The 27,948-nt window shown below is 39.4% G+C and overlaps 1 protein-coding gene across 1 annotated transcript; it reads right to left on the bottom strand.

Moving 5' to 3' along the window:
• Positions 1-7,424: 7,424 nt before the first annotated feature.
• LOC115432461 (coxsackievirus and adenovirus receptor homolog) lies at positions 7,425-26,586 on the bottom strand. Its single transcript, XM_030153308.1, is given in 9 exon segments — positions 7,425-7,785; positions 7,788-7,823; positions 7,826-7,884; positions 7,886-7,958; positions 10,734-10,738; positions 11,386-11,524; positions 14,025-14,147; positions 14,246-14,401; positions 26,366-26,586. Coding segments are annotated over 9 exon segments (912 nt in total). The 5' UTR covers position 26,586; the 3' UTR covers positions 7,425-7,684.
• Positions 26,587-27,948: the final 1,362 nt, after the last annotated feature.

The following is a 27,948-nucleotide window of genomic DNA, read 5'->3' as shown; positions in this document are numbered from 1 at the left end:
ACCTGGTGACCAAGATAAAGTCACAAAAATGTAATCAATTTTGTGAGAAGATCAAATTTTTCAAAATCAAACTAGCAAAAACTGATCTGATTGAGAAAAACAGATGTCATTTTGGATTTAGCGGTGCAAAATGGTCCGAATTCAGTGAAAAAACCTAGACAACTTGGAAAAAACATTTTTTTTGTAACCCAGTGTAATTGTAGTGTAATGTTAATAATATTCTGCCTGTTGCTAAATATTTTGTGTATTTGTAGATCCTCTGTGATCTCTAAGTTGTAAAGTACATGTGAATGATAAGATGTGGCATATTGTTAAAACTGCACTTTTACTTTTTTTTAATACAGTAAAAGAAAGTTAAAATTTTTATTATTCAGTTTTGAACTAAAATGAGGTTAACATCAGTGTTTTACACTATATACAACCTACACACCTGTATCTGCTCCAATTACGACAAAAAAAAGTTGTTCTAGTGTTTATTTCCTATAAAAGAGTTAAAAAAAAAAGCATTTTCATCCTCCTTTCAGAGAAGTTTCATACAGCTGCAGGTGTGGAACGCCAAAGGTTCATTAACCAATCAGAGCAGGCGGAGCTTTTCAGGAAGAACCCCCCCCCACCACCACCACCACCTGTTAATCAGGTTTGAACACAGAAGAACAAATAACATCCACTAAACGAACATTAAAAACAAGCCATTTTCTCGTCTTTTAAACAACACAGTAAAGCTGATGTCGCAGATCGGCCATTTACATTTTTACCTTTCACAATAAAAGCCCTGAACATGTACCTGCAGGACTGAACCTGGAGATTTAACCACATAAAACTGAATCCACATGAAGTTTACACATTTATATCCACATTGTAACTTCTCTTCAATGAAATAGCCTCCACATTAATTCTAAATCGACACGTGAACAAAAAAAAGGTAATAAATGGCAAATTTCAGCATATTTGACAAAATTAAAAAACACAAGGCAAGATAATGTAACGCAAAAAATGTAGATATATTGAAAAATGCTACGTACCTTGATCGCCTGTGTTTTTCTTTTTCTCCAGATTTGTCTTCTCGTTCATAGGAATCCGGGTGTTTTTAAATCAGCATTTTTCAGCCTAAATATGAGCTGCATCTACAGTCAGAGAGTCGGACTTTACTCCACATAACGTCGACTGTTGTTACTCTGTTACAGTTCTGTCAAACTCATGTTAGTTCAGTTCCACATTCAGCTAAATTTAATCTGCAGTGGGCCGGACCAGGAAAATAATAAAATAATATAGAAATAATGTCAACTCCAAACTTTTCTCTATATTTTACAGTGAAAAAAGTCAAATTAAACAATGAAAAGGTTTATATTTACACACTATCCTTTCAAACAGTGTGAATAACATGAACAAACTGAAAAAATAAGTGGAATTTTAACAATATTCTGCTTCAGTTTATCATTTACACATGCACATTAGAACTTACAGATCACAGCGGATCTACAAACACACAAAACATTTAGTAACAGCAGAATATTGTTAAAATTGCACTTATTTTTCTTAAGACATTTCACGTTCTTCACATTTTTTTTGTGAAATTATACTTTGTTTTAGTGTAAATACATGAAAATATTTACATTTACAAAGAGAAAAATGTGGAGTTGTGAGTATTTCTAGTTTATTCTGATAGTATTTGACTGGTCTGAGCCACTGGAGACTGAACTGGTCTGCATGTGGAACCTGAACCAAAAGGATTGTTAATTTCTTAATATCTATTTTTGCATTTCACACATTCATCCAAAGGGCCGGACTGGACCCTTTGGCGGGCAGGATTTGGCCCCGGGCCGTATGTTTGACACCTGTGCTCTATTAGATGTTTGTGGAGCTCCTTTCCAGGTTTTTTCTTAGTTTTTCTCGACCACATGAAAACAAATCAAACCCAACGTGACTTTTTTTTTTTTTTTAAGTTTCGTGAGCTTTTATTATTCAAAAGAACAGCACAAAAATACACACAAAAAGAAAAAAAAACAGGCTTTCACATGTTGTGCCAACCTCAGAAGGATATCAATATTAGTACGCTGATCCAAAGCTACAGTTAATAGTGTTAGTATTTGTCGTCAGTGTTGTGAGCGTCCAGGGACAGGAACGGGGGTTTGTCGCTCTAAACGCTCTCTACGGTTCGTCAGCGGGTGAAAATCTACATAAAACTCTAACGGGGCCCGAGCCGACGCCAAAACCCACCGTTTATGACGGTAACCGATGCACCTGCTCCGACACCAACGCACACTCACACTAGAAATGACTCTGAAAGACGGCTCTCCACAACCGTCACTTGCCCTTCTGTTCCAAACGTCACAAACCGTCGAAACAAACACTACGTGGACAAAAGTATGTGGACGTTAGATTCAGGTGTTTTTTTTCCTAACAGGGGTCTGAGATACAAATCAACAGCAACTAATGAAAATAATATACTTTTATTGGGATAAATATCATTGCACTGGTTAGTTTGGTTTAAACTGTTATCTTTGGGTCTAAAATGCCACAGATGGTTTCGACTTCATTTCTCTCTACAGTGATTTTCGTTTTTTATCCATAACTTTGATTTTAAATGTTCTACCTCTAAATTTCTGAAATGTTTTTCCTGCTCTGACTGTAAATAATAATTTTCTACCACAACGAGCCGTCTACTTTCTTCACATCTCACTTAAAAAGACAAAATCTGAGAGATGGCAATGTGTGTTACATTAGAAAAGCTGACCATGTAATTAGGGGTAAAGCGCAAGAATTTGAAGAGGTATGGACGAGGGGTGTAAGAAAATATCGCTTCTGCAATATACCACGATATTTCATTTCAAGATACTGTATCGATATTAAAAAGTACTGTATCAATATTTTTTGGTATTTATTCAAATGCAGATATTGTGGAGGTTTATTTTTGTTTTTGTTTAGATTTTAATTATTGTTTAACACTATTTTATTAAATAATGGTTATTTGAAACATCCTAAAAGCTCTTTTTATTTTCTGAAAGAGGCAGATGTCAGTTCCTTTGTTGGGATTGCAGAAAAATAACATTATGATGTTAGTTCTGAACTAAAAGAATCTGAACATTTGAACAGGATCTGAAACTGTCATGTCTGTAAAACACTAAAGTTTGAACATAGGAACATTTTGTGGTGTAGCATCAGATCCTGCTCTGACCAAATAAAAATCTGTTTAGTTTTTGTGCAGATTTCAGGTGTAATTTAATTCTTCAAGGAAATAATCATTAAAAACAAACAAACAAACAAAAAATTGCCTTTTTAACAGTATCATGATATATTGTATCGTATCACCAGATTCTTGCCGATACACAGCCCTAGTGTGGACACCCTTTATGGACTTTCTAAAGCCACAATAGATTATACTCATCTGTAAAGCTACTGAGTAAGACAGTTTCCTTTTTTTCCTTTGTGTACCATTATTAATATTTTTTTGGTATTTTTGTATTTTATTTTTCTCTTTCGTTTTTTTTTGTGTGTGTGCAGTGAGGTCAGCTTGCATTTTATTGTGCAATTAATGTAGTATATATTGATATGTTCTGTATGTTTTTCTATTGGATATCAACAAAAAAACTTTTTTTTTTTTAAAAAAAGGAAAGAAAAAATCTCCCATTAAACTTAAACAAATATTGATATTTCTATGTCAAATCATCATGACCAGGACATCTTACAGTTGTACACGTGTCCCAATACTTTTGTCCACATAGTTTATAACATGATATTTCCTTATGCAATGCGATATTTATCATAATATAAAACTATATGATGACATTTGTTATTATTGTTTTGTATCCCAGCTCCCTGTTGGAAAACAAACACCTGAATTCAACATGTCCACATACTTTTGTCCATATAGTGTACCTGGGAGCAGGTGTATCGTCCCGCTAAACTCCCGACGCCCCCTCCTCTTATTTTTTTTAGATATAGATTTGCCAAGCACAGCACGGCAGAGCATGACATATACAGAAAAAAACCTGTTCATCATCCGTTCATTCAGCTGCGTTGTGATTAGATACAGACGACCAGAGCCATACATGTTGATCTAAAAAAAAAAAAAAAAAGCACATCAATTTTACTCTCATTTAAATAAAGTTTAAAAAAAATGTGTTTTGGAGTAAAAAATAAAAGCTTTAAGACAGTGATAAAGACTGGTGAGGGTTCGATGAGGCGACATCCACAGAAATACACTCAGATCTGTTTTAGGAAACTTTAGAATCTGCTCTGAAATGACAGACGGCCTGTCGTGAATGTAGACAGAATGGAAGTAGACAAGGACAAACTGGTTGTATTTCTTGTTTTTGTCCAGAAAAGGTCACATGATATTAGTGGACGAATCAGAGTAGGACCTGTAGTTTATGTCTTTTGCGGCTTTTCAATTGACCCTCCAACTGCGCAAATCTAACTTGCACATAAAGATTTACCTCATGGAAAAACGACAATTTCGCCCAAACACTTGTTCGATTAAAAGTTTTTGCGCTGGCAAGAGGTGGTTTTTCGAGCGTTTTATACTGGAATATTTATAAATCTACTGGATAAATGGACATAAACCAATATATGTGGAACAACACTTTATCATATTCACTGAAAACATCGGATAAACAACACTGTCATTTGTTTTCCATTCATCTTATTAATGTATGTAAGATTTAACACATTTAATCCGAGGCAGATCATTTATTTAAATAAACTGTAGACCAGCGTACATTTACCTCAGTCTAAAGGTGAAATCTAAGTAATGACCGTTTGGATGCTGTTGACGTGTAGCTTTAACACTGAACTAGATGTTTCTGACTCTTTTTATGATAAACTGTGACTTTGACTTGTAAAATTATCTTTTAATTTGATATATGTGTAAATTGATTTTAAAAATTACTTGACCACTTATTTTAATTTTACTTATCAAATTTTCATTTGTCAAGACAGTACTTGATAATACTAAACTTGATATTTTCTTTCACTGTACACAATGTACTTGTCACAGATTACCTACTGAATTATATAATGCAAGAGAGAAGCTGTTGTTTATTTATTATTTTGTATCTTATGTTAAAAAAAAAAAAGTTTGACCACTGTTCATATTTAGATCCAATGGGGCACCGTGAAAGGGGCGGGGCTTAGGCTCTATTAGGGTCAAAAGTGTTCCCAAAAGTCGCTTTTAACCTTAAACACTGTAAAAAGTGTAAAAAAACCAAAAACATAAATATTTGCTGTGGATGTAGCCTGAGATGAGATGAGAGGATCTGGGGGAATCCTAAACCTGGTCTAACCGAGGCGACACCAGTGGAAGTGGCTGTGCTAACGCCGCCGCCGTGGGCTGCGGCGAGCGTTCGGTGGACGCGACTGCACGAAGCCACATGAGATGACACAACTGAAGTGGAAAACAAGGCACGAGAAGAATCCGACTGCAGCTGTGAGGGCTGAGCAGAGGTGAAGGGACAGAGGAGTGTAAGGAGGAGGATAAGGCAGAAAGAAAACAGAGCCTGCTCAGTATTCCTAGTGTTTGGTGCCGATTACGGAAGCGTTGGTTTCCTTCAAACGCCCCAGTCGACCTACGGCAACTTCACCCCGACGCAGAACATCCGCTCACACATTCATCCTTCTTTGTCCGGAGCCTTCGTATCATTCATTAGAGTCCCATTAACGCTACAGACGCCTGGATGACCACCGGGAGAAGGTTCATGTAGACCAGGGGGTCCAACGTACGGCCCATGGACCAAAACCAAGACATTAATGGTCAGTTTAGTTCAGGACACACAACCCACTATGATCTAAAGAGGGTCAGACCAGTAAAATAACCCAGAAATAATGAGGATCCCAAATTTTCTCCTCGTTTTAAAGTGAAAAACTGCAAAAGTAAAATGACATCATGAAAAACCTTACATCTACAAACTATACTTTGGAAAAAAATGTACATAACTTATGAACCTGAAATTTCTGAAGAAAAACGAGTGCAATGCTAACAGTTATGCCTGTTATTAAATGTTTTACACATTAATGCACATGTATAAATTATGAGGCATAATATTGTTCTTAAGATATTTCAGGTTCCTATTCACATTTTTAAGGATAGTTTGTAGATGTGAACATTTTCATCATGTAATTTAACTTTTTTCACTCTAAAACATACAGAAAAGTTTGGAGTTGTCATTTTTATAGGTGATGTTATTATCTTACCGGTCCGACCCATTTGAGATCATATTGGGCAAATAATGATACTAAATTTTTCTCCCTGTTTTAAAGTGAAAAATTGCAAAAATAAAATGACATTATGAAAAACTTTACATTTACAAACTATACTGTGGAAAAAAATGTACATAACTTATGAACCTGAAATTTCTGAAGAAAAACAAGTGCAATTTTAACAAAGTTATGCCTGTTACTAAATGTTTTACACATTAATGCACATGTGTAAATGATGAGACTTATATTGTTCTTAAGACATTTCAGGTTCATATTATTCACATTTTTAAAGGATAGTTTGTAGATGTGAACATTTTCATCATGTAATTTGACTTTTTTCACTCTAAAACATACAGAAAAGTGTGGAGTTGTCAATATTTTTAGGTGATGTTATTATTTTACTGGTCCGGCCCATTTGAGATCATATTGGGCCGAATGTGGAACCTGAACTAAAATGAGTTGGACTCCCCTGATCTAAATATAAGCTTCTTGTTGACATATGCTTCATCTTTGGAAGGGGGGGGGGGTGGGGGGTGACAATGCCACAGATGATGAATTAAGACCATGTGCTCCCATCCTGCTAATAACATGAGCGTGACGTCCTGGTGGTCATTCAGGTTGACAGTCAAACCCAATCAGAGGTGAATGCTCGCTGAACCCTGATGTCCAGCTGCCACCATTATTCCTCCGTCCTCTACCCCTGGAAGACCTCCGAGGGGGAGGGGACGGGGGTAGAAACCGGCCTTTTGTTGTTTTAAGCTCGGTCAAGAAGCAATAATCCACCCAATCACAAGATTTGGTGGCCTGAGCCTCCCCCTTCGAGGCGAGCCAATCCGGTCGCCTTCAGCGCCCGCTCAAACGGCGAGGAGCGCGGCGGCGGCCAACGGCTGACCTAAATAGACCGTTTACAGCTCAAACAGTCACAGGATCTACACCAGATGACTCCAGATTCCCTAAGTAGTCGGGTCTTTGAATTCGTGGAGAGCTTTTGAATTTATAAAACTAAAACTCTGCCGGATGAGACGAATAATCATACTGCTGTAGGCGTCCAAAGACAACTAATGACCGTTACGTTTCCCAATCTCCCATACACACAGTTTTATATACAAATGCATGCATACAGCTGTACAGCCGGCCAATCATGGGCCTGGATCTGTTTAGACATACATTACCTCTACAGCAAGGGCCATCTATTAAAAAAACATGCATCCACGTATGTACAATAATTTGTATATTGACCGTTCTGCTGTATATCCGCTCTAATTTCAGTGAGAAAGTCCAGAAAGTAAAATTCTATTGTTGATAAAAGGTTCATGTGCTCTGTTGTGGTTCCAGTACAACACAACAGAGCCTGGTCTTCATGAGAGGGTAAACTCCTGTTTGTAAATACGAGGAGCTGAGGGCGGGGCTTATTGGCCCCTCCCTGCTCCTGCTCCATCCTCATTGACTTGTGTCTTACTCCTGTTCTGTCCCCGGAGAACGGGACGGGCTACACGATGGATCCGTCCCTGTTCTGGGCCGGGATCATGACCGGGATGGCCCCCATGCGGCTCAGGTTGGGCCCGCCCATCCTGGAGGCGGTGGGCGGGGCAGGGGGGCGTGGCTCGGGGGCCTGTCGTACTCCTCGTCGACGGGATCTTGTCGTACTGCGGTTTGAGGGCGTACTCGTGCAGGTTGGATGGCGACATGGCCCAGGGATGAGCGCTGGCTGCCCACGGTGAAGCTGCGCGCTGTGGAAACGCGACTCTTGGGCGGGGGACATCCTCTCTGAGGGGGAGGACAGACACAGCAGGACATTAAGACAAAATAAGAGCAGACATCTGTCCTCAGGAAGACATCTGAGGCCTGGTTCACGTGGACACAGGCGCGGTTTAACATTAGTGTTCCTGCTTCACTGATGCATCTCCTAACACAAATGAAGAACTGCTGAGAGTAGAGCCAACAGGTGGTGATTTAACCCAATCAGATGCCTGAGAAAAGCAAATATTAGAGCAGGTGTAGACATACTTCTACACAGACAAACATCAACCGCGCTGCCATATTGGATCAGTCACAGCAGGGATGAAAATGTGAATGTAAACTGATTAAAAAGGTCTACAATGCTAACATTTCTCAACTGATTTCATCATTAACCCTTAGAGACGAGTGTTTGGACCCTCCACCCTTCCATATATGGGTCAAAAACTACCCATGTTAAAAACAATGTGTTATGAATAAGGTATGAATAATTCTGAACATGGCATTTTTTGAAAATCCATGAATAAAATACTCCTGAAATAAAGTATTTCTTCAAGTGTCCCATGTTGTACTTCCTCTTGTTTGTTACAAACCAACTGAAAAAACTCATTCGCTCAATGGTATGACCTTTAGAAAATACTTTTATGTTGGGTCTTGTGTGGATGTCAACTGGCAGAACCTGTTTTCCTCAGGTGTTATAAACTCTAGTTCAGTGGCGTCTGTATTGTCAGGACTGATCGACCCATCAAAGCCCTCGCCGAGGACAACAGTGAATAGTCAAGAACTCGGTGTGCGTCACTTTAGGAGTCGGACATGATTCGACTGAACAAAGAAGGACAAATAATTGGAAATGGCCTTGTCTGATTGTGGCTGAGCGTGCAGACGCTGCCCAATCACTGCCTGTCTAATGGCCTGTAGAGACGGAGCTGAGCAACCATACAGCAATGCCCTCTATTCCCTCTGCCAGCACATTAACTACTAATAAGCAGTAATAATCCAGTTAAATGCTCAATCAAACTGAGCCTGAGGGGCTTGTTGAGTTCAGAGCTTCGTGCTGTGGAGTTGCAGTGGTTGAGTCTCTGTGTACGAGACGAGGCCGGCGGTCTAATCCTCTTTGTCCTACAGTGTTAGCGGTGTCACATTGTGGTCTTAGACAGATTCAGTCCGCGGCGTAGCCATAGTAAACCTGGCGGTCGTACACCGCCCGCGGGCCGGATGGAGGGTGGGTCGGCTCTGGAGGGGGGGTGGGAGGCAGCCAGCAGCAGACATGACACAGAATCCACAGAGCAAACAAAGCTTTCAAACTGATTACCACAGCTGTTTATTTGAGGAGGGTAAAAAAGGAAAATGCTGATGGAGAAAGTGTTTCTGTGGGCGGGTGGTGGAGCTGATGGAGACGTGGTGGAGATGGACGGGGTCACATGATCACTGCGTTCAGATCAACCTCTGCTTATGTTTAACAACTCTAATTCAGTCTATAAATGTTTCCCAGATGATAAAAAATAGGTCTAATGTCCCAGTATCTCAGCATCGTGTTCAATCCAGAATCAATACCAGTCGAGTTTGTGAGGTTGTCAGGTTCTGTTCGAGTCCTGTGGTCTGGATGCAGGAGATCAATCTCCCAATAGAAGTCGGTGGTACCTTCACTGGAGGAGAACTCAACTAATTCAAAGTCCATATATGACTTCCTATCAGTGACCAATAAACTACATTGATATCTGTAACCATTTACATCAGGGGTCTCAAACATGCAGCCCGGTGGCCAAATGCCAAAGGTTCCAATCTGGCCCGTGGGATGAATTTGCAAAGTGCACAAATTCCACAGTCAAGGCTGTTGAACTCATTTTAGTTCAGGTTCCACATACAGACCAATGTGATGATGAAGTCAAATGATAGCATAACAACCTAAAAAATAATGACTTCATATTGTCTTCTCAGTTTGATGTGAAAAAATTATATTATGCCTTTAAATAATGACAACTTCAAATACTTGTCTTTATTTTAGTGCAAAAAATAACATTACATTATGAAAATATTTACATTTACAAACTATCCTGTAACAATAAAATGTGAATGACCTGAACAAATACGAACAACCTGAAATGTCTAGAGAAAATTAAGCACAATTTGAACTAGATCTGATCCATAACGCACATGTAGAAATGATAAGTTGAGGCAGAATATTGTTAAAATTGCACTTATTTTTCTAAAGAAATTTTATTTTTTCAGGTTATTCACATCTTTTTTGTTTGGATAGTTTATAAAGTAAGTATTTTCATAATTTTGTGGGGGTTTTTTGCATTAAAACAAAGGCAAAAATTTGGAGTTGTCATTATTTATAGGTTATTCTGTTATTATTTTACTGGTTCGGCCCACTGAGAGATCAAATCGGGCTGAATGTGGAACCTGAAAGAAAATGAGTTTGAGAGCCCTGATTTACATGTTATACACCATCAGAATATCTCTGCTCCTCCTCTATTTACACTCCAGCAAATCCATGTTACTGACTCTCCTTCTTCCCTGGAGTCTTTGGGCTTTATGTCCTCACAGGTTTTCCCTGGATCATCTCTGGACCTGCTGCTGCGGTCCTTCTTCTCTCCTGCCTTCATCATCATCACTCATTTGTACATATTGTTGTGATAGTGTTATTATATAGTTACGTAGATGGTAGAGTTGGTAATGGTAATTGGTAATGGTAATTATACTAACACCAGATTTTCTACTTTTTAACACTATTAGATTAATTTGCTGTGCATTCGTGTGTCTACCCCCCTCCCCCAATCTCTTCTCTCTCTCTTTACCCTCTCTCTTTAGCCCAAACTGGTCAAGGCAGACGACCATCCTCCAGGAGTCAGGGTCTGCTCCAGGTTTCTGTCTGTTTAAAAGGAAGTTTTTTTCTCACCACTGTCACCAAGTGTTTGCTCTTGGTGGATTCTGTTGGGTTTCTGTAAACAGGCTTGAGAGTCTGGTTTCGCGCAGCTCTATATGTAAAGTGTAATGTGATAACTTTTGCTCTGATTTGGTGCTATATAAATAAAATATGATTGATTTGATTGATTGAAAATATGGACCCTTATAAGAAAAGGCACATTTTCAATATTTCAAAAATTCGTCAAATATTCAAAAAACAAAATTTCTCAAAACTGTGAATGAACTTTGCAGACATTGTCCCAAGGAAGATGCAGATAAAATTTGAAATTAATCCTACCAGTAGTTTTGGAGAAGACGATAGTTGAAATGTAGACATTGGAGACCTTGAGTTTGACCCTTCCAGTCACTGAAGGTCAAAGGTCATTAACCCAAATGAAAGTCCATATATGACTTCCTATTCGTGCTCAATAGTAACTACATTGATATCGCTAAACATTTACATGATATAAACCACCAAAATATGAACCATTATAAGTAAAGGCACATTTGAATTTCAGATAAACACAGATCTCTACTACGTACCTGATCTCGTTGCAGATTTCCTTCTCGTACTTCTTTCGGTGACGGGCGCGGCAGCAGCAGAACAGAATGATAGCGATGATGATGAGGATGAGGAGCACAGCGATGATGGCTCCTGCGATGATACCCGCGGTGTTGGGGGCTTCACGACAAAGAAAAACATGTTACAGTGAAAAATGAACAATGAGGGCAGAAACACTTGAACATAACACATGCCTGAGTCTGAATAAGATCTAGAATACGGGTTTAAACACAGTGGGTGGCATCTGCTTCTAGGCTTTGAAAAGGATAAGAAAAGATATAGTGGTAGATGATGCTGTGAAGGAGCATGGGATCATGGGAATTGTTGTTTTTTCACTACTATTTATTAAGAATCTGACTTGACTTTGAGAGAAATCACATTTATAGATAAGGTTATGTATTAAAGTTTAAGTTCACATTATATTATTAATGTTTATTCACATATTTTCATTTTATTGTGATTCAACAAAATGGTGGTTTCATTAAATAAACTACAGATTAAACATTTTGTAGAATCTGTGCATAACGAAGGTACTTGGATGTTTTTATACTTAGGTTTCATGAAATGTATTTTTTCTTTCTCCACAGTAAAATGCCATCATAGATCTGGCAGCGTATCATTCACATGACATATGTTTTCTGTATGTAGGTCACATCCATAACATAATATACAGCACAAGAAAATGGATTTTAAAGCTGCAAAGATGACAAGGTAACACACCATCCATTACTGCAGTTCCAACAAACATATGATCCAAAGGTCATTATCAAGATTATAACAGTGCTTAGGTTTTCAGATGATGTGCGTCTAAATCTAGACACAAAATGAGTAAAAACTGGAGCAGATTATGAATGAGGAACATCCAAAAAGCCTAAAAACACCATCCAAATGCAAACGGATCTGTAAAAAAACCTCTCCCATCATCGTTTTGGTTTCCAGTCCTGTTTTAATGTCTGTTCTTTAACATTTATGAAGCTCAGTTGAAGCCTGTGGTTCCGGCTGCCACCACTCAAGAGGTTTAAATCTCACACTTTATTTCTACATGTGCAATGAAGTCTGAAGTAGGATTCTCACTTTAGACACAGTCGCATCAAAAACAGGGGTTTATATTTAATCTGCCACCTGAAATGAGTTGATATTTACTTTACTTACGTCAGAGATGAAGTATTATCTAACCCAGATGAGCCTTCAGTTTCACACTGTGAGTAATTATATGTATTTAAAGCTCTTCAATCCACACATGACTCATCTATAAGTTTGAACAGATGAATGTTTATTCTGGGCAAACCAGATCATCCTTTGGAGGATAATGTATATCCATTGTGGTTACTTGAGTGTAATTGCTGTGAAATTTAAGATATTGAAGGAGAACAGTCACTACAAGGACAAACAAACTTTGTTCCACAATCCGATGCTTTTCATTTTTGGGACTTGTTTGCCTTATCAGCTGGTGAAGTACATCTTCTGGACTCAAAACAAAAACTGGAATGGCATTTGTCTCTTTTTTACCATGTTGATCTGCTGGTGAATTTAGCTGTTCATTCCAAATAGATACAATTAAAAAAAAAAAAAGTTTCAACACATCCATCTCACTCATGTATCTGTTCTTTTTTATTCCATTTACTGTTTTATTCATAGACTGTTACTGTCCATCATCTTCAATTGCTTAATTCTTGTGTTTTTTTCTGTTTTTAGAAATGTAAAGTGTTTTATGAATAAAAGGTTCTTCCTATTATTATAATGATAAACTTTACTTCGAACATAAGCAAAAAAAATATAGACGTGAACAAAAGGCAAAGAGAAATTACAAATTTAAATGGGACACTACAACATTGAAGGCAAAAAGTTGATAAAAACAATAACAATAATAATTTTAAAAAAGGCACTACAACTATTTCATTGTGGCTCTTTAATAGGGTAGGAAAAAAAACGAGCTTTTATCATCCAACCCCATGAGTAATGTATTGAGTCTATACAAAAGAATAGATCAGTTATTAAATTACTACAAAAAGAGAACAAATTACAACATACCATCAGTAACTATTACTGTTGTACTCCTGTTTATTGGTATTATATCTCTGGAAAATAAGGTTTTTATACATTTTCTTAAATTTTGTGATATTTTCACACAGTTTCATGTTCTGTTCCATTTTATTCCACAATATGAGATACACGTTTTAAAATTTGTTCTTGCAAACCATTGTTTCATATTTAGTTTCTCTCCATCTGTCAATAATTTCTGCATGTTACTTGAAAGTCATTTATTTCTTGCTTTGTATAATATTTCTGTTGTTTCAAATTCAACCACATCCCTTAATTTGAATGTATGAGTGTAAGAATAGTTTATTGGTATATTCCAAATGTCCTGTATTGTTTAATATCTGTATTGCTCTCTCGAAGTGTGCATAATGGGTTGTAGGTTGGTTTAATTATTATAATTATTCTTATCGGTAACTCTGACGTTCATTGAAGGTTCCACTGTTGTAACCTGTGATGCCTCTTCATTTCTCTTCCATCGTCAGCACAAGACAGATGAGACCTGTGTTTCACTTTTGGTTTAAGCAGTTCACCCGGTTTCAGTATGAAGCGGCTTCAGCACAGTTTGTTGTTTTGTACTCACGAGGTGTCACATTAAGCTGCAGTATACACTCCTCGATGCCAACCCGGTTGCTGGAAGTGCAGCGGTAAGTGCCAGATGCGCTGGCAGATGCGTTCTTGACATTAATGGTGCCTCCAACGGGATCTGCAGCCAAGGATGAAGAAATGCCAAGTTAGAAAAGATGATGGAGTTCGAGGGGAAGCCCTACAGGACTGGAGGAGTTGCCTGTGAGAGGCGGTTACCGAGCATGGCGGTGGCGGGCAGCAGCTTGTTGCCGCTGGTTTTCTCCCAGCTGTACTGCAGAGGGCTGGTGCCTTCGCTCGATAAGCAGCGCAGTACGATATCTTTGCCTTCCTGCGTCGGGCCTTCGGCGAAGCACCTGGGCTTGGACGGCTTCACTGTGGAGAGAAAACAGTGAAGAAACAGGTGAAACGGAGCACACACAAGCAGGTGGACGCATTATCTGGCATCAGCGCTGCCGTCAGATGCTGTGGGCCACTCCAGTCTTTGTATTGTGTTTTCCTAAAGTTGATTTCCTCCGCTCTCAAAGCACCAGTCATCAACGTAATGAGAGTGGTAATCAGAGTAATTGATACAGCTGCTGTCATTACAGGGGCCGTCACTCAGCTTAATGGCGGCGAAAACACAAACACACGTGCATGGCGTCGAGTCGGGTTGAGGACGGAGGCGACGTTTGGAGTTGAGCAGCAGTACCTGAGCAAACACTCCTCAATCAGAGAGAGTGTTGGCAGGAGAGGAGAGGAGAGAAGAGGAGAGGGAGGAGAGGAGAGGGGAGGAGGGGGGTGGAAAACAAACACAGATCCAAATTAAAAACAGGCCGAGTCCAGAAAGACTCACGGCCAGTCAGGAACTGAGGAGAACAGGAGGCGAGGGGGGGTACGGGGGTATGGGGGGGGGGCATCAGGCAGGGTTTTCCCTGTGTTTGTGGAGGGTTTAAGGGCTTTGATGGTTTCTACTGAGGAGATGGATTCATTATTTGTCTAAAAACTACCCATCTTTGTACAATTTAAGGCTGATACTAAAATATTCAGCCAAAAATCCAGAAGAAACATGAAACACACCCACGCATTGTTTGAAGAAAACAATATGTCCAGGACTAAACCTTCACGTGTTTCATTTCTGGAGGAATGACGTTGTCATGGAAATATTCTCATGACTATCTCCTCAGTGTCAGAAAAACATGAAAACTCACACAGATTAAAGCTGACTCATCAAATACTTTTAGTTTGGACTTTTAGTTCTCACTATACATAGACATTAAGGACACAAATAACCCACAATGCAATGGTCTCTCTAATATTTACACTGGTACACAAACAACTGACAATAAATACAGCATAATTTATCAGATTTTTTTTTTGTTACTTTATGTGCAGTAGCAGCCACAGATGTGGTGTTGTTGGGTATTGTTCTCAAGTCATGCAATGCCTACATTGTGTGTTCTGGACTTTCCAGTTTGATTGAAACCAAATTTACAGGTGTGGAACCTCTCCTGGATCATGGTGAGGACCAAACTGCCGCTCAAAAGAGGTGGTGTTGGGCCAGAACAAAGTTTCTGGATGAGTTATACGCAAGGACACTGGCTGAAAAGAAGAGAAAAAACTAATGGAACACGAAAAACACAAGAGAAATACGTTGATGTATAAGAGGCATGGACATGTCTAAAGGGAAATGTACATGATAAGGATGGAAAAGGAGAAAATCTGAAAGTTCAGACTAAACAAAATAGGTCAAAATATCCTTAGACCAGGGCTGTCAAACTCATTTAGGTTGGTGAGACCAAGTAAAATAATGACAGAACACCCTACAAATAATGACAACTCCAAACTTTAATGAACGTTTTACAGTGAAAAAAACTCAAATCATATTATGAATATATTTACATTTACAAAGTGTGCAATTCACATTTCACATAATTTTACTTCTTTACAGTAAAACAGAGAAAAATGTGCTGTTGTCATTATTGATCGCTTATTACGACAGTATTTTACTGGTCTGACTTACTTGAGAACAAATTGGTCTGTATGTGAAACCTGAACTAATATGAGTGTGACATCCTTGGTATCTTCAGTGTAATTTATGCATTTCACAGATTCATCCCACTGGCTGGATTGAACCCTGTGGTGGACAAGTTCTGGCCCGCAGGCCGCTCGTTTGACACCCCTGCCTTAGACACAGAAGCAAAAACCAAAATATTAAATATCAGACGAACTACGCTACTCTGGAGAGGAAAGACGCCAAATAAGCTTTTAAATGGTGTAAATATATCAAAGTGCCCAAAAACATGAACCTTAGATCCAACTTTCAGGTGTGAAAGTGCTTTTATAACAAACTGGGGGGAAACCCTGTAAGAGGTCAAGTTCACAGTGCAGGTCTGTGTTCACGACTAAAAGCTGGCATCAAAGTGAGGAAACAGGTTCTGTAACATCATCACCCTGCAGTGGAGCTCTGGAGATCTGAACCAGGTGTTGGGTGGGTGGGGGCTTAGCAGGCGTAGCGGTAGGATTAACAGTAGACCGGTACTGAGTGCTCCTACTAATCTAATAAACGCACAGTGGGTCAGGACGGAGGGGGCGGGGGGAGACAGTGAAAATTAAGCAAGTGGTGATGGACAGATGGTTGAATGATGGAGGCCCAGGCTGTGCATATTCCAACTCACTGGTTGCTCTTTTCTGCTGCGATGCTGCACCTATGCACACATTCACGCTACACACCATAAATGTCAAACAGCTATGACATTTTGAAGGCATCTTTTAAAGGTGAAAGTCAGCCAAAACGTTCTGCGGCCGGACCACGACACTCGGCGGACGTCTTACGAGCAGATTTATTTGTTGGAAAGATGAGGTCAAAGAAGACGGTGACAAAGGCTGGAAGACCAACGGGAGATAAAGGGCAGAGCGATTCAGCCAATGTGGCTCCGGTAAATGAACAATGAATACAGATTTATGAGTCGCACAAGGCTACAGTGTACTGTGGACAAGATAAGCAGAGCAGCAAAGCTCGACTGTGGTTTTCGCTGCGGTCGGAGAAGCTGATTGTTCAATAGAAAGTGACATTCGACTGGTGAGTGGGAACTAAAGCCGGGCGGACAGAATTAAATAGATTGGCTGCTGAGCTGTGCAGTGAGATCCTGATTGTGATCTGGATGAGGATTGTCTGGGGTCAGATCTAAGGCAGAAAGGGCTGCAGTGATTAGCTGCACAGAGAATAAGGAAAGTTAGCAGGGCTACGTCCATCATTCCAAATTACACTCTGTTGTTTAGTTCAGTCACAAATCACACTCTTCATTAGGACTTTCCATTGTGACACAGAGCAGAGACGCTGCAGGGACGTGGTTTTGTCTTAAAGTCTGCAGTGGACCGGGAACCTTTGTGAATTATGCTGCAGATCGATTCCCAAAACACACACACAAAAAAAAAAAGTTCAAAAAAATCATGGGAAGGAATGCTTCTAGGACCCAAAAAAAAGAGTCGGTTTGAGGTACTCTTTGGAAAAAGGGATAATAAAGTAGATGACCAACAGGAAGAAAACTCCACGGCACTCTCTTTGAGCAAATAAAATGCCTTTATTCTCATGGCATGGTCATATAGACCTTAAAAAACACTTCAACGCATTTTAGCTTCAAGCCTTCATCACTTTGACTTCCAGATGGAGGCTTGAAGCCAAAACGCGTTGAAGTTTTTTTTAAGGTCTATATATGACCATGCCATGAGAATGAAGGCATTTTAATGCTTAAAGAGAGTGCTGCGGAGTTTTCTTCCTGTTTGTCAACTACAAAAAACAGTTTCCTATGGAAGAATCAGGTCAAATAGTACAGAGAGTTTAAAAAGTGTGTTCTGTTTCCTGTTTTATGCTTTGCCAGACTATTAAGATATATTTTACTGGTTCTGACTCATATAAGTTATTTGTATATTGTGTATCGATTCTATATTTGGTGCATTTCTAATTTTATTGATATTATTTAATTGCATGTTTGGTAGGGATGCACCGATCCGATACCAGTATCTGGCATCGGCTCCGATACTCAGTGTGTGTACTCGTATTTGTACTTGTAAAAGTAATCCGATACAAATGCACCAATGCCACTTACGGCCGTGTGACATTCACAATTCAGTGCAGCAGGTACGAGGAGGAGGAATAATGTGTGTGGAGTGTGAAGAGTGTGGAGGTTTAACTAAATAAATGACAGCGATAAAAGTAACGCTGACTGCAAGTAATGTTACAGACACAGACAGATACAGACACAGCGTTCTGTCCGTCCTCTGCGTATATTCCATCTGTTTTCCAGGTGCTGGGATGCATACCCAGATGGAGAATACCAGCGGGAACCATGGAGGTAGAGGATCTGTTCAAAGAGCGGTTGTGTGAGTTACAGAAAAACTACTGACACATTTAGGACAACTACCCAGGGCTGGGCCGGGGGTACGGAGCGGTGCGGACCCCCGCCAGCGGAAGTGAAAATGAAACTTGTCGCTCATTTCTCTTTTCTCTTCCTGCTGAAGCTGAGCTTTTAAACCTTACCAGTGAAAATGCTGTAATATTAGTATCACGTTAGTGTTACCTCTATCATCTCCATGTTTGTATTACTGACTTTCTTCTTCTCATTAAACTTTCCTCTTCTTCCTGGTATTTGTCCAGTATGGTTAATTCAGAGCAGCGCCCCCTGGTGGATTAATTGACAAACGCTCATTCCAACACATTAAATGTCAGTGGCAGCACTTTGTTCCAGTCAGACTAATGACAACGACAATAAAGCACATTTACAAAAGCAACTAACAACTGGATTGGGAATGTTAAGTACTCGTATCGGAACTCGGTATCGGCAAATACTCAAATGTAAGTACTTGTACTCAGTCTGGAAAAAAGTGGCACTGGTGCATCCCTAATGTTTGGTTCTACACCAACTGTAATTCGTGCAGCTGCCGTGTTGGTCAGGACACGGTAGCTAAAGAGACTTTTAATCTCAATGAGGCATTAATGTGATCTTTAACTGCATGCTTTAGAAGTAGTGGTTCTATAAATGAATTGAACTTTATCAACAAAACAGTAAACAATAAATGAAACTATAATTGTTTCCCAAAGCACAATGGCTGTGTTAAACCTAAAGAGGAAAAATAGTGTATATAAATAATATATGTGGGATATAAATGCATAAATACAGGCCTTTCCATATGGTAATTCCATGCTAGTTCAATGAATCTCCAGTAAATGTGCTCTACTGTGATATGTATCGTTATCAGATATGAATGACCTATATCCACTCAGCAGATTTCAGTCGCGTCACGCAGCCCTGGAGTCAAGTCACAAACGGTAAACGGTAGTGAGGGCTGCTGAGATGCGATGCAGGACTGCAGGTGGCTCCTCTGCTCCTGTTAACTTCAACGTCCAGAAGCAGCAGTTAAAAGAGAACACACGACAACAGACGCTACCTCCTGTTCACCGCCGTGACGCGACACACCAGTAAACCGTGTGTGTCAGGCGCGTGTACGGCTGCGTACGTGAAGGTGAAGGACCGGCGGAGTAAAGGCAGAGCTGTGTTCAGGTCTCTGGACCGTCGCTACCTCGTGACTAGATCAACGTGAAGGTAAAATGCAGAGCAGGCAAGATGTCCTCGCCTCTCCTTGTCACCGTTTCAGAGCTGAAAACACCCGCGGCCGTGAGGTCAACCGCCTGCAGCCTGTCAGCACCACATATCACACACAAACAGACACACACTGTAGCCACTACAGCTGCATTTTACCCACAGTTCAATGCTTTCTCTACATTGGAGCTCCAAGGGCATTTTCTCCATTTCTACATATTTTCTTAACCCATACAGACCTACCGCTACTTTTGTGGCAGTTTCCAAATGATTTTTTTCCTCTATATTTAACCTTTCTAAAGTGATTTATCACCATTTATCAAAATATTATCCTTTGTATTTTGCATTTTCAAGTGAAAATCAGGTATTTTCCTACATTTAATTCACTGATGATGTAGATGTTCATAAAAGCTCAGAGTAAAGTTGAGGGTTATTACATTAGAAACAGAGAAAACTGAAGAAAAAGTTACTTTTCAGAAAAGATATCAATAACTGAGCATAAAAACAAGTGTGTCCATCCACAGTCATTGATCCAACTCCATGGGTTTTACTGGTGAATCAATGCTGTAGATGAGAGTGTTTCCACAGTCACTACGGAGCCTCTGAACATCCAAATGGGTCATATCTGATGACCATGAAACAATGACAAACTGCATTTGACACCAATTATTTGCATGTATTGATAGGATTAGTGGATCTACAGACATTAAACATTTTAGATCAGTAGATGGTTTTGGTTGTGGGTGGATGTTTGGGTCTTTATAGATTAATTTCCCTTTTTTAAGTTACTTACAAATAACACAATACCTAAGTGTTTTATTTAAAAATGTTCAGGACAATCTCAGCTTTATGTAACTCAGGCCTGCTTCCATCTTAGAGCTCTGTAGGAAGAGAAAATTCAGCCTAAATGCCAAAAGTTTGAATCAGACTTGTGATGATGTTCAAATCTCTTGTGAAAACACACCGTCACTCATGTGGACAAAGTGTTTTGGTGTTGAAATAGGTATAACAAAGTCTAATCTTCAAATAAGTAGTGGAATATATGAATAAGATAACAGGTAAGTGTAGAAAACATGTCTAAAATGACATTTTGTAATACAGTCTTTTGAACATGAATGTTCAGCAAATGTCTCTAATGTGAATAAATGAGGCTGAAGAATAACAGATTATATTACAGATCATGAGTCACTGTATTATAGTTTATGTATTTACTAAGCACATAATATTTGCATTGTTTTCATACTATTTATTGATTAGTAGTTTTTTTTTTTTTTCTTGATGGCGTGCAGTAAAACAGTTGTTGTTCTTGTCCGTCACGCAGAGGGGGACGTCTCATTTTGGACAGGTCTATTTCTGTCCTGTCTCTCCTCATACCTCTACAGACTAAACTGAAATAGGGCGGGCCTTAGTGATTCCAGAGTGCCTATTGGTTGGTAAAAACTGACAGATGAGGGATTCAACCCATTATGTTGCACAAGTTGATGCACAAAGGACTGATCCAATTCCGTACAGTGGGAGGTGAAGATATGTGTATTGATCTGGCTGTCAATCACAAGGGACATCAATGGAGCTTGGAATGGAAAGATGCGATTCTCTGTTCAATGAAGGATTTGAAATGCTCTTCTACGGAGGAAAATGACAGAAATGATAATAAAACATAATGAAGCTGTAGTGAAAACATAGCGGTGCATGTGCTGCCCTTGGAGGGTTTTTAAAAGTATCATATCTGAGGTTCTGAAGATGAAGAAATGCATTTTGCAAAACCTGTAGATGTGACCTATAAACCCCCCCACCCCCAGGATGTCCATATAAGGAGTTGTACATCCCATGGCAATTTACCCAGGGTACATCTGCAGCTCAGGTATGCGATGCATGAGTGGCAAGGGTTCATATCTGCACCAATTCATCTTCAAGTTTTCAGACATTTCATGTAAAGCAGTGCATGTTATGAGCGTCGAAATGTTAGAGGAACTGCTGTAATAATTTTAGGTGATCGTCAAAACTGTCAGCGTTCTTCCTCAGAGCGTCACAGATATTTAGAGCATCTAGGTCTGACACAATTATTACATAATCGACTTATCAAAATTATTTAAGCTAGCCACAGTTGTTTTGCATAATCGTGGTAATCGCATCCATTCAGCTGGATAAAAACAGCTGGATGAAACGGAGAAATGTCATATTTCATTGGTATTTCCACATCGTTTTCAGCGGTTTGAGGTTTGACTGGTGCACATCTTCTTTCACTTTCACCAGTCATTACCAGTCCTTCCTTTGTATCTTTAAGTAACAGGCTTTGTATATTCAAGTTATTTTCATGTCATAACTGCTCTGTGCAATTTCCTTTTTTTTTTAATTTCCATGCATTCCACTGTTCAATGCCAGTAAAGGGTTCTTCAGTAGGTGCAACAAAATGTGTGTTAAAATTAAGTGCTTTTAAGCTTTTACTACACTAGTGCCGACGAGACGAGAATCATTAAATGCATTTACATATATAACAGCTGTAGCTCTACACGGAAGTTCATGGAAAACCCATTTAGCTGAGACATTTAAATATATATATATATATCACAATTTATGAAGTAGACTACTGTACATAAGAAAAAAACATAATAGGTTTGTTAAAAGAAATAGAAAACAGAGTGATTTGGAATTGGGGAAGTAAGTCCTATTGCGATAAAGATTTTTGTTTCACTATTCTTGCCTGGTTATGATGGAAAATACACACGAAACTCATCTAGAAATATTAAGTCAAACATACAAACTTGAACACAATAGAAACTTTAACCAATAGGAGAATGTAGCTTCTATTTAGCATATTTTGCACTGAACCTGTGGCTTCTAACCTGTCACTAAATGAAAAATATATCCAAACAACAGAGATTTTGTTGGTCTTTTTTCATTATATGCAGCCTTTTGTCAGAAATTCACTGGCTGAGATTGTGATTATGACTCATTTAATCATGCAGACCTATTAGGAAGCAAAAAACCTTAACTAAATTCTAGAAGGAAAAGTGCAGGATGGAACAAACAACGCTCATCAACGGTGCTGCTAATATGACCTAAAAAGCAGCTGTACACCAAAAGCATTTACTGATCAAAAATGTTTATTACCTGTTGATCCACTAATTCTATCAATACCTGTAAATAATTGGTGTAAAATGCAGTTTGTCATCTTTTCATGCTCATCACATATGACCCATTTGGACGTTCAGAGAATCCGTAGTTACCGTGCAAACACAGTCATCTTCTTCAACATTGATACACCAGTAAAACCCATGGAGTTGGATCAATGACAGTTGTTTTATCTTCAGTTAATGATAAATTTGCTGAAAAAAAATAAAAATAAAAATAAAAAATCACATTTTCTTCAGTTTTCTCTGATTTGATATCATAACCTTTGAATTTACTTTGAGCTTTAATCAACATCTACACGATCAGTGAATTAAATATAGGAAAATACCTAATTTTCACCAAAAAAATGCAAAATACAGAGGATAATATTACAAAAATTGTGATAAATCACATAAGAAAAGTTTGGGTAGAATGATACCACAAAAATAGTTCTAGGTCTTTAGGGGTTATGTTACAACTAAAGGGGCAAGAACTGATAAGGTGTGAAGAATAGCGAAGAATAGAGAACAAATGACTGATTCTGTTGTTTTATGGCCTAATACAAATGTATGGTTTGCTCCTTGAAAGGATTTAAACTGGAACAGTTTGTCTCCAAAATGGGATTAAACATTTACATGAAAATGAGAGGAAAGTGTGAAGTGGCAGGAAGTTGCAGACGTGACTAACAGCTCAGTGTTTTACTTGGTCTCGTAAAAAAACACTGCCTCTTCACCGTCGGCTGCTGCTGCTGAAAATGTGTGAACATTAATCTTATTTACTCCGGCTGAAGTCACTGCTGCTTCTGTCCTGTTTGTTTGCCTTTGGCTCATGTCTTTCTGGTTGGACTAGTTTCTAAAGTGCAGCAGCTTTTGTACACAACACGACGTCAACGGGAGCAGCCGCCATATTCTGAGCCTCGCCCCATCTGTAGGAAGGTGAAACTCCGATAACGACGATAACACCAGCTTATTCCATAACACTGAGCAGAGTGTGGGTTGTTTTGTCCATATGCAAATACGGCGCTGGTTTCGGGAGGCGCTTCACTTTCAGCTTCATTGAGTCAGTCGACTGACCAGCAAGGCCACAGAGTGAGTGTGTGTGTTTGCCTCGGGACGGAATCATCGGACTTACAACTCGGATGTGTCATCGTCTCACCCTGTGCAGCAAAACGGCAGCTGAGTGCACACGCCAATGCCAGCGTTTGTCCACTTTCACAAGACAGCACCGTGCACTTATAATGATGGGCAAAGTCACAGAGGTGTCATTTAAAACTGGAATACTACAGGCTGTCCCTAAAGTCTGGACACACTGCAAATCTCATTAACTATACTTTCGTTTTTTTTTTTTACCTCCACAGATTGAATAGGGCTTTGTCGAAAGAAGAAAGAATTGAACTGGTACTTCTCAGTGCATGTGAAGGATAGTCATTAATATTCCAAATGAATAAAATGCTGTTGAAAATTTTATTTCTCGAAAATATGCATTTGTGCCTGTGTCCAGACTTTAGGAACACCCAATATTATTACTGTCAAACCAGTATTATTATTACAGTGTTTCTGCTGGTAAGGTTTCTGCCACACCATACATTTCATACAAAACAATCATCACTGTCGCATTAGACTTATTATACAGGGTGGGGACGCAAAATTTACAATGAACACTTAGTTGTTTTTCTCAGCAGGCACTACGTCAGTTGTTTTGAAACCAAACATATATTGATGTCATAATCATACCTAACACTATTATCCATACCTTTGCAGAAACTTTTGCCCATATGAGTAATCAGGAAAGCAAACGTCAAAGAGTGTGTGATTTGCCGGATGCACTCGTCACACCAAAGGAGATTTCAAAAATAGTTGGAGTGTCCATAAAGACTGTTTATAATGGAAAGAAGAGAACTATGAGCAAAACTATTACGAGAAAGTCTGGAAGATACTATTAAAGAAGAATGGGAGAAGTTGTCACCCGAATATTTGAGGAACACTTGCGCAAGTTTCAGGAAGCGTGTGAAGGCAGTTATTGAGAAAGAAGGAGGACACATAGAATAAAAACATTTTCTATTACGGACATTTTCTTGTGGAAAAATAAATTGTCATGACTTTCAATAAACTAATTGGTCATACACTGTCTTTCAATCCCTGCCTCAAAATATTGTACATTTTGCTTCCCCACCCTGTACATATGTGTAATACATAATAGGCCAGTATAAATGTCCTGCCTCCAAAACGCATGTGTCCAACAGCCCCCCCCCCGAGACTGCATGCATGAGGCTAAGCACCCCAACCACCACCACCACCAACTGAAATGCAGGCATGTGCACGTTTTACACTGAACCTGTGGCTACTCACTGTCACTAAATGCAAAATATATCCAAACAGCAGAGACTGTGTTTGTCCCTTTTCACTACAAGCAGCCTTTTGTCAGAAATTCACAGGTTGAGATTGTCACGATTCATTTAATCATGCAGACCTATTAGGAAGTAAAAACCCAACTAATTCTAGAAGGAAAAGTGCAGGATGGAACAAACAACGCTCATCAATGGTGCTGCTAATATGACCTCAAAAGCAGCTGAACACCAAAAGCATCTACTGATCTAAACTGTTTAGTATCTGTTGATCCACTAATCTGATCAATACATGTAAATAATTGGTGTAAAATACAGTTTGTCATTTTCATGGTCATCAGATATGACCCATTTGGACGTTCAGAGGCTCCATAGTTACTGTGGAAACACCATCATCTTCTACAACATTGATTCACCAGTAAAACCCATGGATTTGTATCAATGACAGTGGATGGACACACTGGGTTTATGTTCAGATATTGACCTATTTTATATAATGCAAAATATATCCAATCAACAGAGATTGTGTTTGTCCCATTTCGTTATATGCAGCCTTTTGTCAGAAATTCACAGGATGAGATTGTACTGATTCATTTAATCATGTAGACCTATTAGGAAGCAAAAAACCCCAACTAATTCCAGAAGGAAAAGTACAAGGTGGAACAAACAATCCTCATAAGTGGTGCTTCTAATATGACCTAAAAAGCAGCTGAAATTTCTATTATAGCCTACATAAAAAAGCAGATCTGGAATATGTAGTGAGTATTTATTACTACCGGTACCTTCAACTGTATAAAACCCGCTCTCATTATTCAACAGAGTCTTCAACCAACAGACAGCTGAAGACTGAAAGATGTGGTGACAATAATCATCTGATCATCCGTGATGATGATAAGCGGCTTCCACTGTGCTATTAAATATTCCACAACAGAGCAGAACTGTGATGGAAAACAAAGATGCGATCAGGGAGCAGAATGCACTGAAATTGTACCGTTGCTCCAATCATAGACACTAATACAACATGTAGAGTATAAAATGGTGATGATTTAGAGACAATGACAGCATGAGAGCATCTAGGGCGAACGCTGAATTATATCACAAAGAGGGCAGTGCTCCACAGCCTCTAGGAAGGTTATGCACTCGATTTTAGGAGGGATTACATCAAAACAGCCAAGGAGGGCAAAGGCCGTGTGATTTGGTGCATTTCCACTCTGCAGAGAGAGTGAATTTACCATGTGAGGCTTCACACAGAGAACTGAGGGTGTGTTCAGTGATCTATCTCGCCATCGCCGCCGCCGTACTCACCCATGACGATCAGCAGCATCTTCCTGCTGCGAATCCCCGGCGCCTTCTTCACCTTACACTGGTAGGTGCCCGAGTCAGACGATTTCAGGCCAGTCAGGGTGATGGAGGCATCGCCATTTTTGGGGTCAGGTGAGTTGAAGTGGACTCGACCCCTCATGGGAGGGTAGTAGTCCTCATAAGCCCTGTCACCTGAGTACAGCAGCACCTGGAGAGTCCACATAACAGAGTCTGAGTTAAGACATGATGGGAAAAGGTGCCAAACATACGGCCCATGGGCCAAAACCGGCCCGCCATAGGGTCCAATCTGGCCCACGGGATGAATCTGTGAAATGCAAAAATTCCACTGAGATATTAACAATCAAGGATGTTAAAATCACTTTAGCTCAGGTTCCACATATAGACCAGTATAATCTAAAGTGGATCAGACCAGCAAAATATTATCATAATAACATATAAATACCAACAACTCCAAATTTTGTTCTTTGTTTTAGTGTACAAAAAGTAAAACTACAAGAATATGGTTTACATGTACAAACTATCCTTTCACAAAAAAATGGAAATAACCTTAACAACCATGAACCACCTGAAATATCTTAAGAGAAAAAAGTGCAATTCTAACAATATGCCTGTTACTAGATGTTTTGTGTATTTGTTGATCCACTGTGATCTGTAAGTTGTGATGCACATGTAAATGATACACTGATAAAATGACAATATTGTTAAAATTGCATTTCCTTTTCTTAAGACATTTCAGGTTGTTCATGTTATTCGCATTTTTAAGGAAACTTTGAAGATGTAAACATTTTCATGATGTAATTTTAGTTTTCACGTAGTATTTCCCATATTTGCCTCACTTCACATCATATTGGGCTGAATGTGGAACCTAAACTAGTATGAGTTTGACATCCCTGTGATAGAAGTACTTAGAATGATGTACTGTACCTGGTGTCTATATAAAAACCAAAGACTGACTAGAAAACAAATAAAACAAAGGCCTTGGATTGACAGTTGTGAGCTTTCTAAAAGCAAAGGCCTGTTCAGTGAACCAGCCAAAGTGTATAGAAGAGAGGAAATACACTCCCTTTTATCTGTGCATTGCCCTTCAGTCTGGCAGCCTGTGCCCTTTCGCTGCTTAAGAAGAATGACGGTGGAGCAAACAAAGCAACCACTGTGGAGCCAAATCAACACCTGCTGTGTCAACAAAGAGTAGTGACCCCCACCACCTCGACGCATCGTCTGGGTCTTCCAAGAACCACGGAAATGTCTAGAAACCAAGGCCAGGTGGAGCCGGGAGGAAGCTCAGGAGCTAGTAGCTGGTGTTATGGAGAAGCGGAAAAAAACCCAAAAAACACAAGAATGAGAACAAGCGAGGTAAAAGAAAAGCAAACAATGAAAAGAGTTCTCATTCTCTTTTATAGGCGCTGGCATATTCCTCCACATTTCCATGGAGACAGTCAAACAGGCGTTTCTGTGCCACGATCAGCACCAGGCGTATGCACGGCAATACCCCTGGGTGGAGAGGAGACGGAGGAAAAACTAAACATGGCAGGAGGAGAGGAAGAATAATGAACCCATCAGAGGAG

Source organism: Sphaeramia orbicularis, chromosome 14, assembly GCF_902148855.1.
Source record: "Sphaeramia orbicularis chromosome 14, fSphaOr1.1, whole genome shotgun sequence".
NCBI lineage: Eukaryota > Metazoa > Chordata > Actinopteri > Kurtiformes > Apogonidae > Sphaeramia > Sphaeramia orbicularis.
Note: the sequence above shows the minus strand (reverse complement) of the source record. Positions and strands in the feature narration are given on the sequence as shown.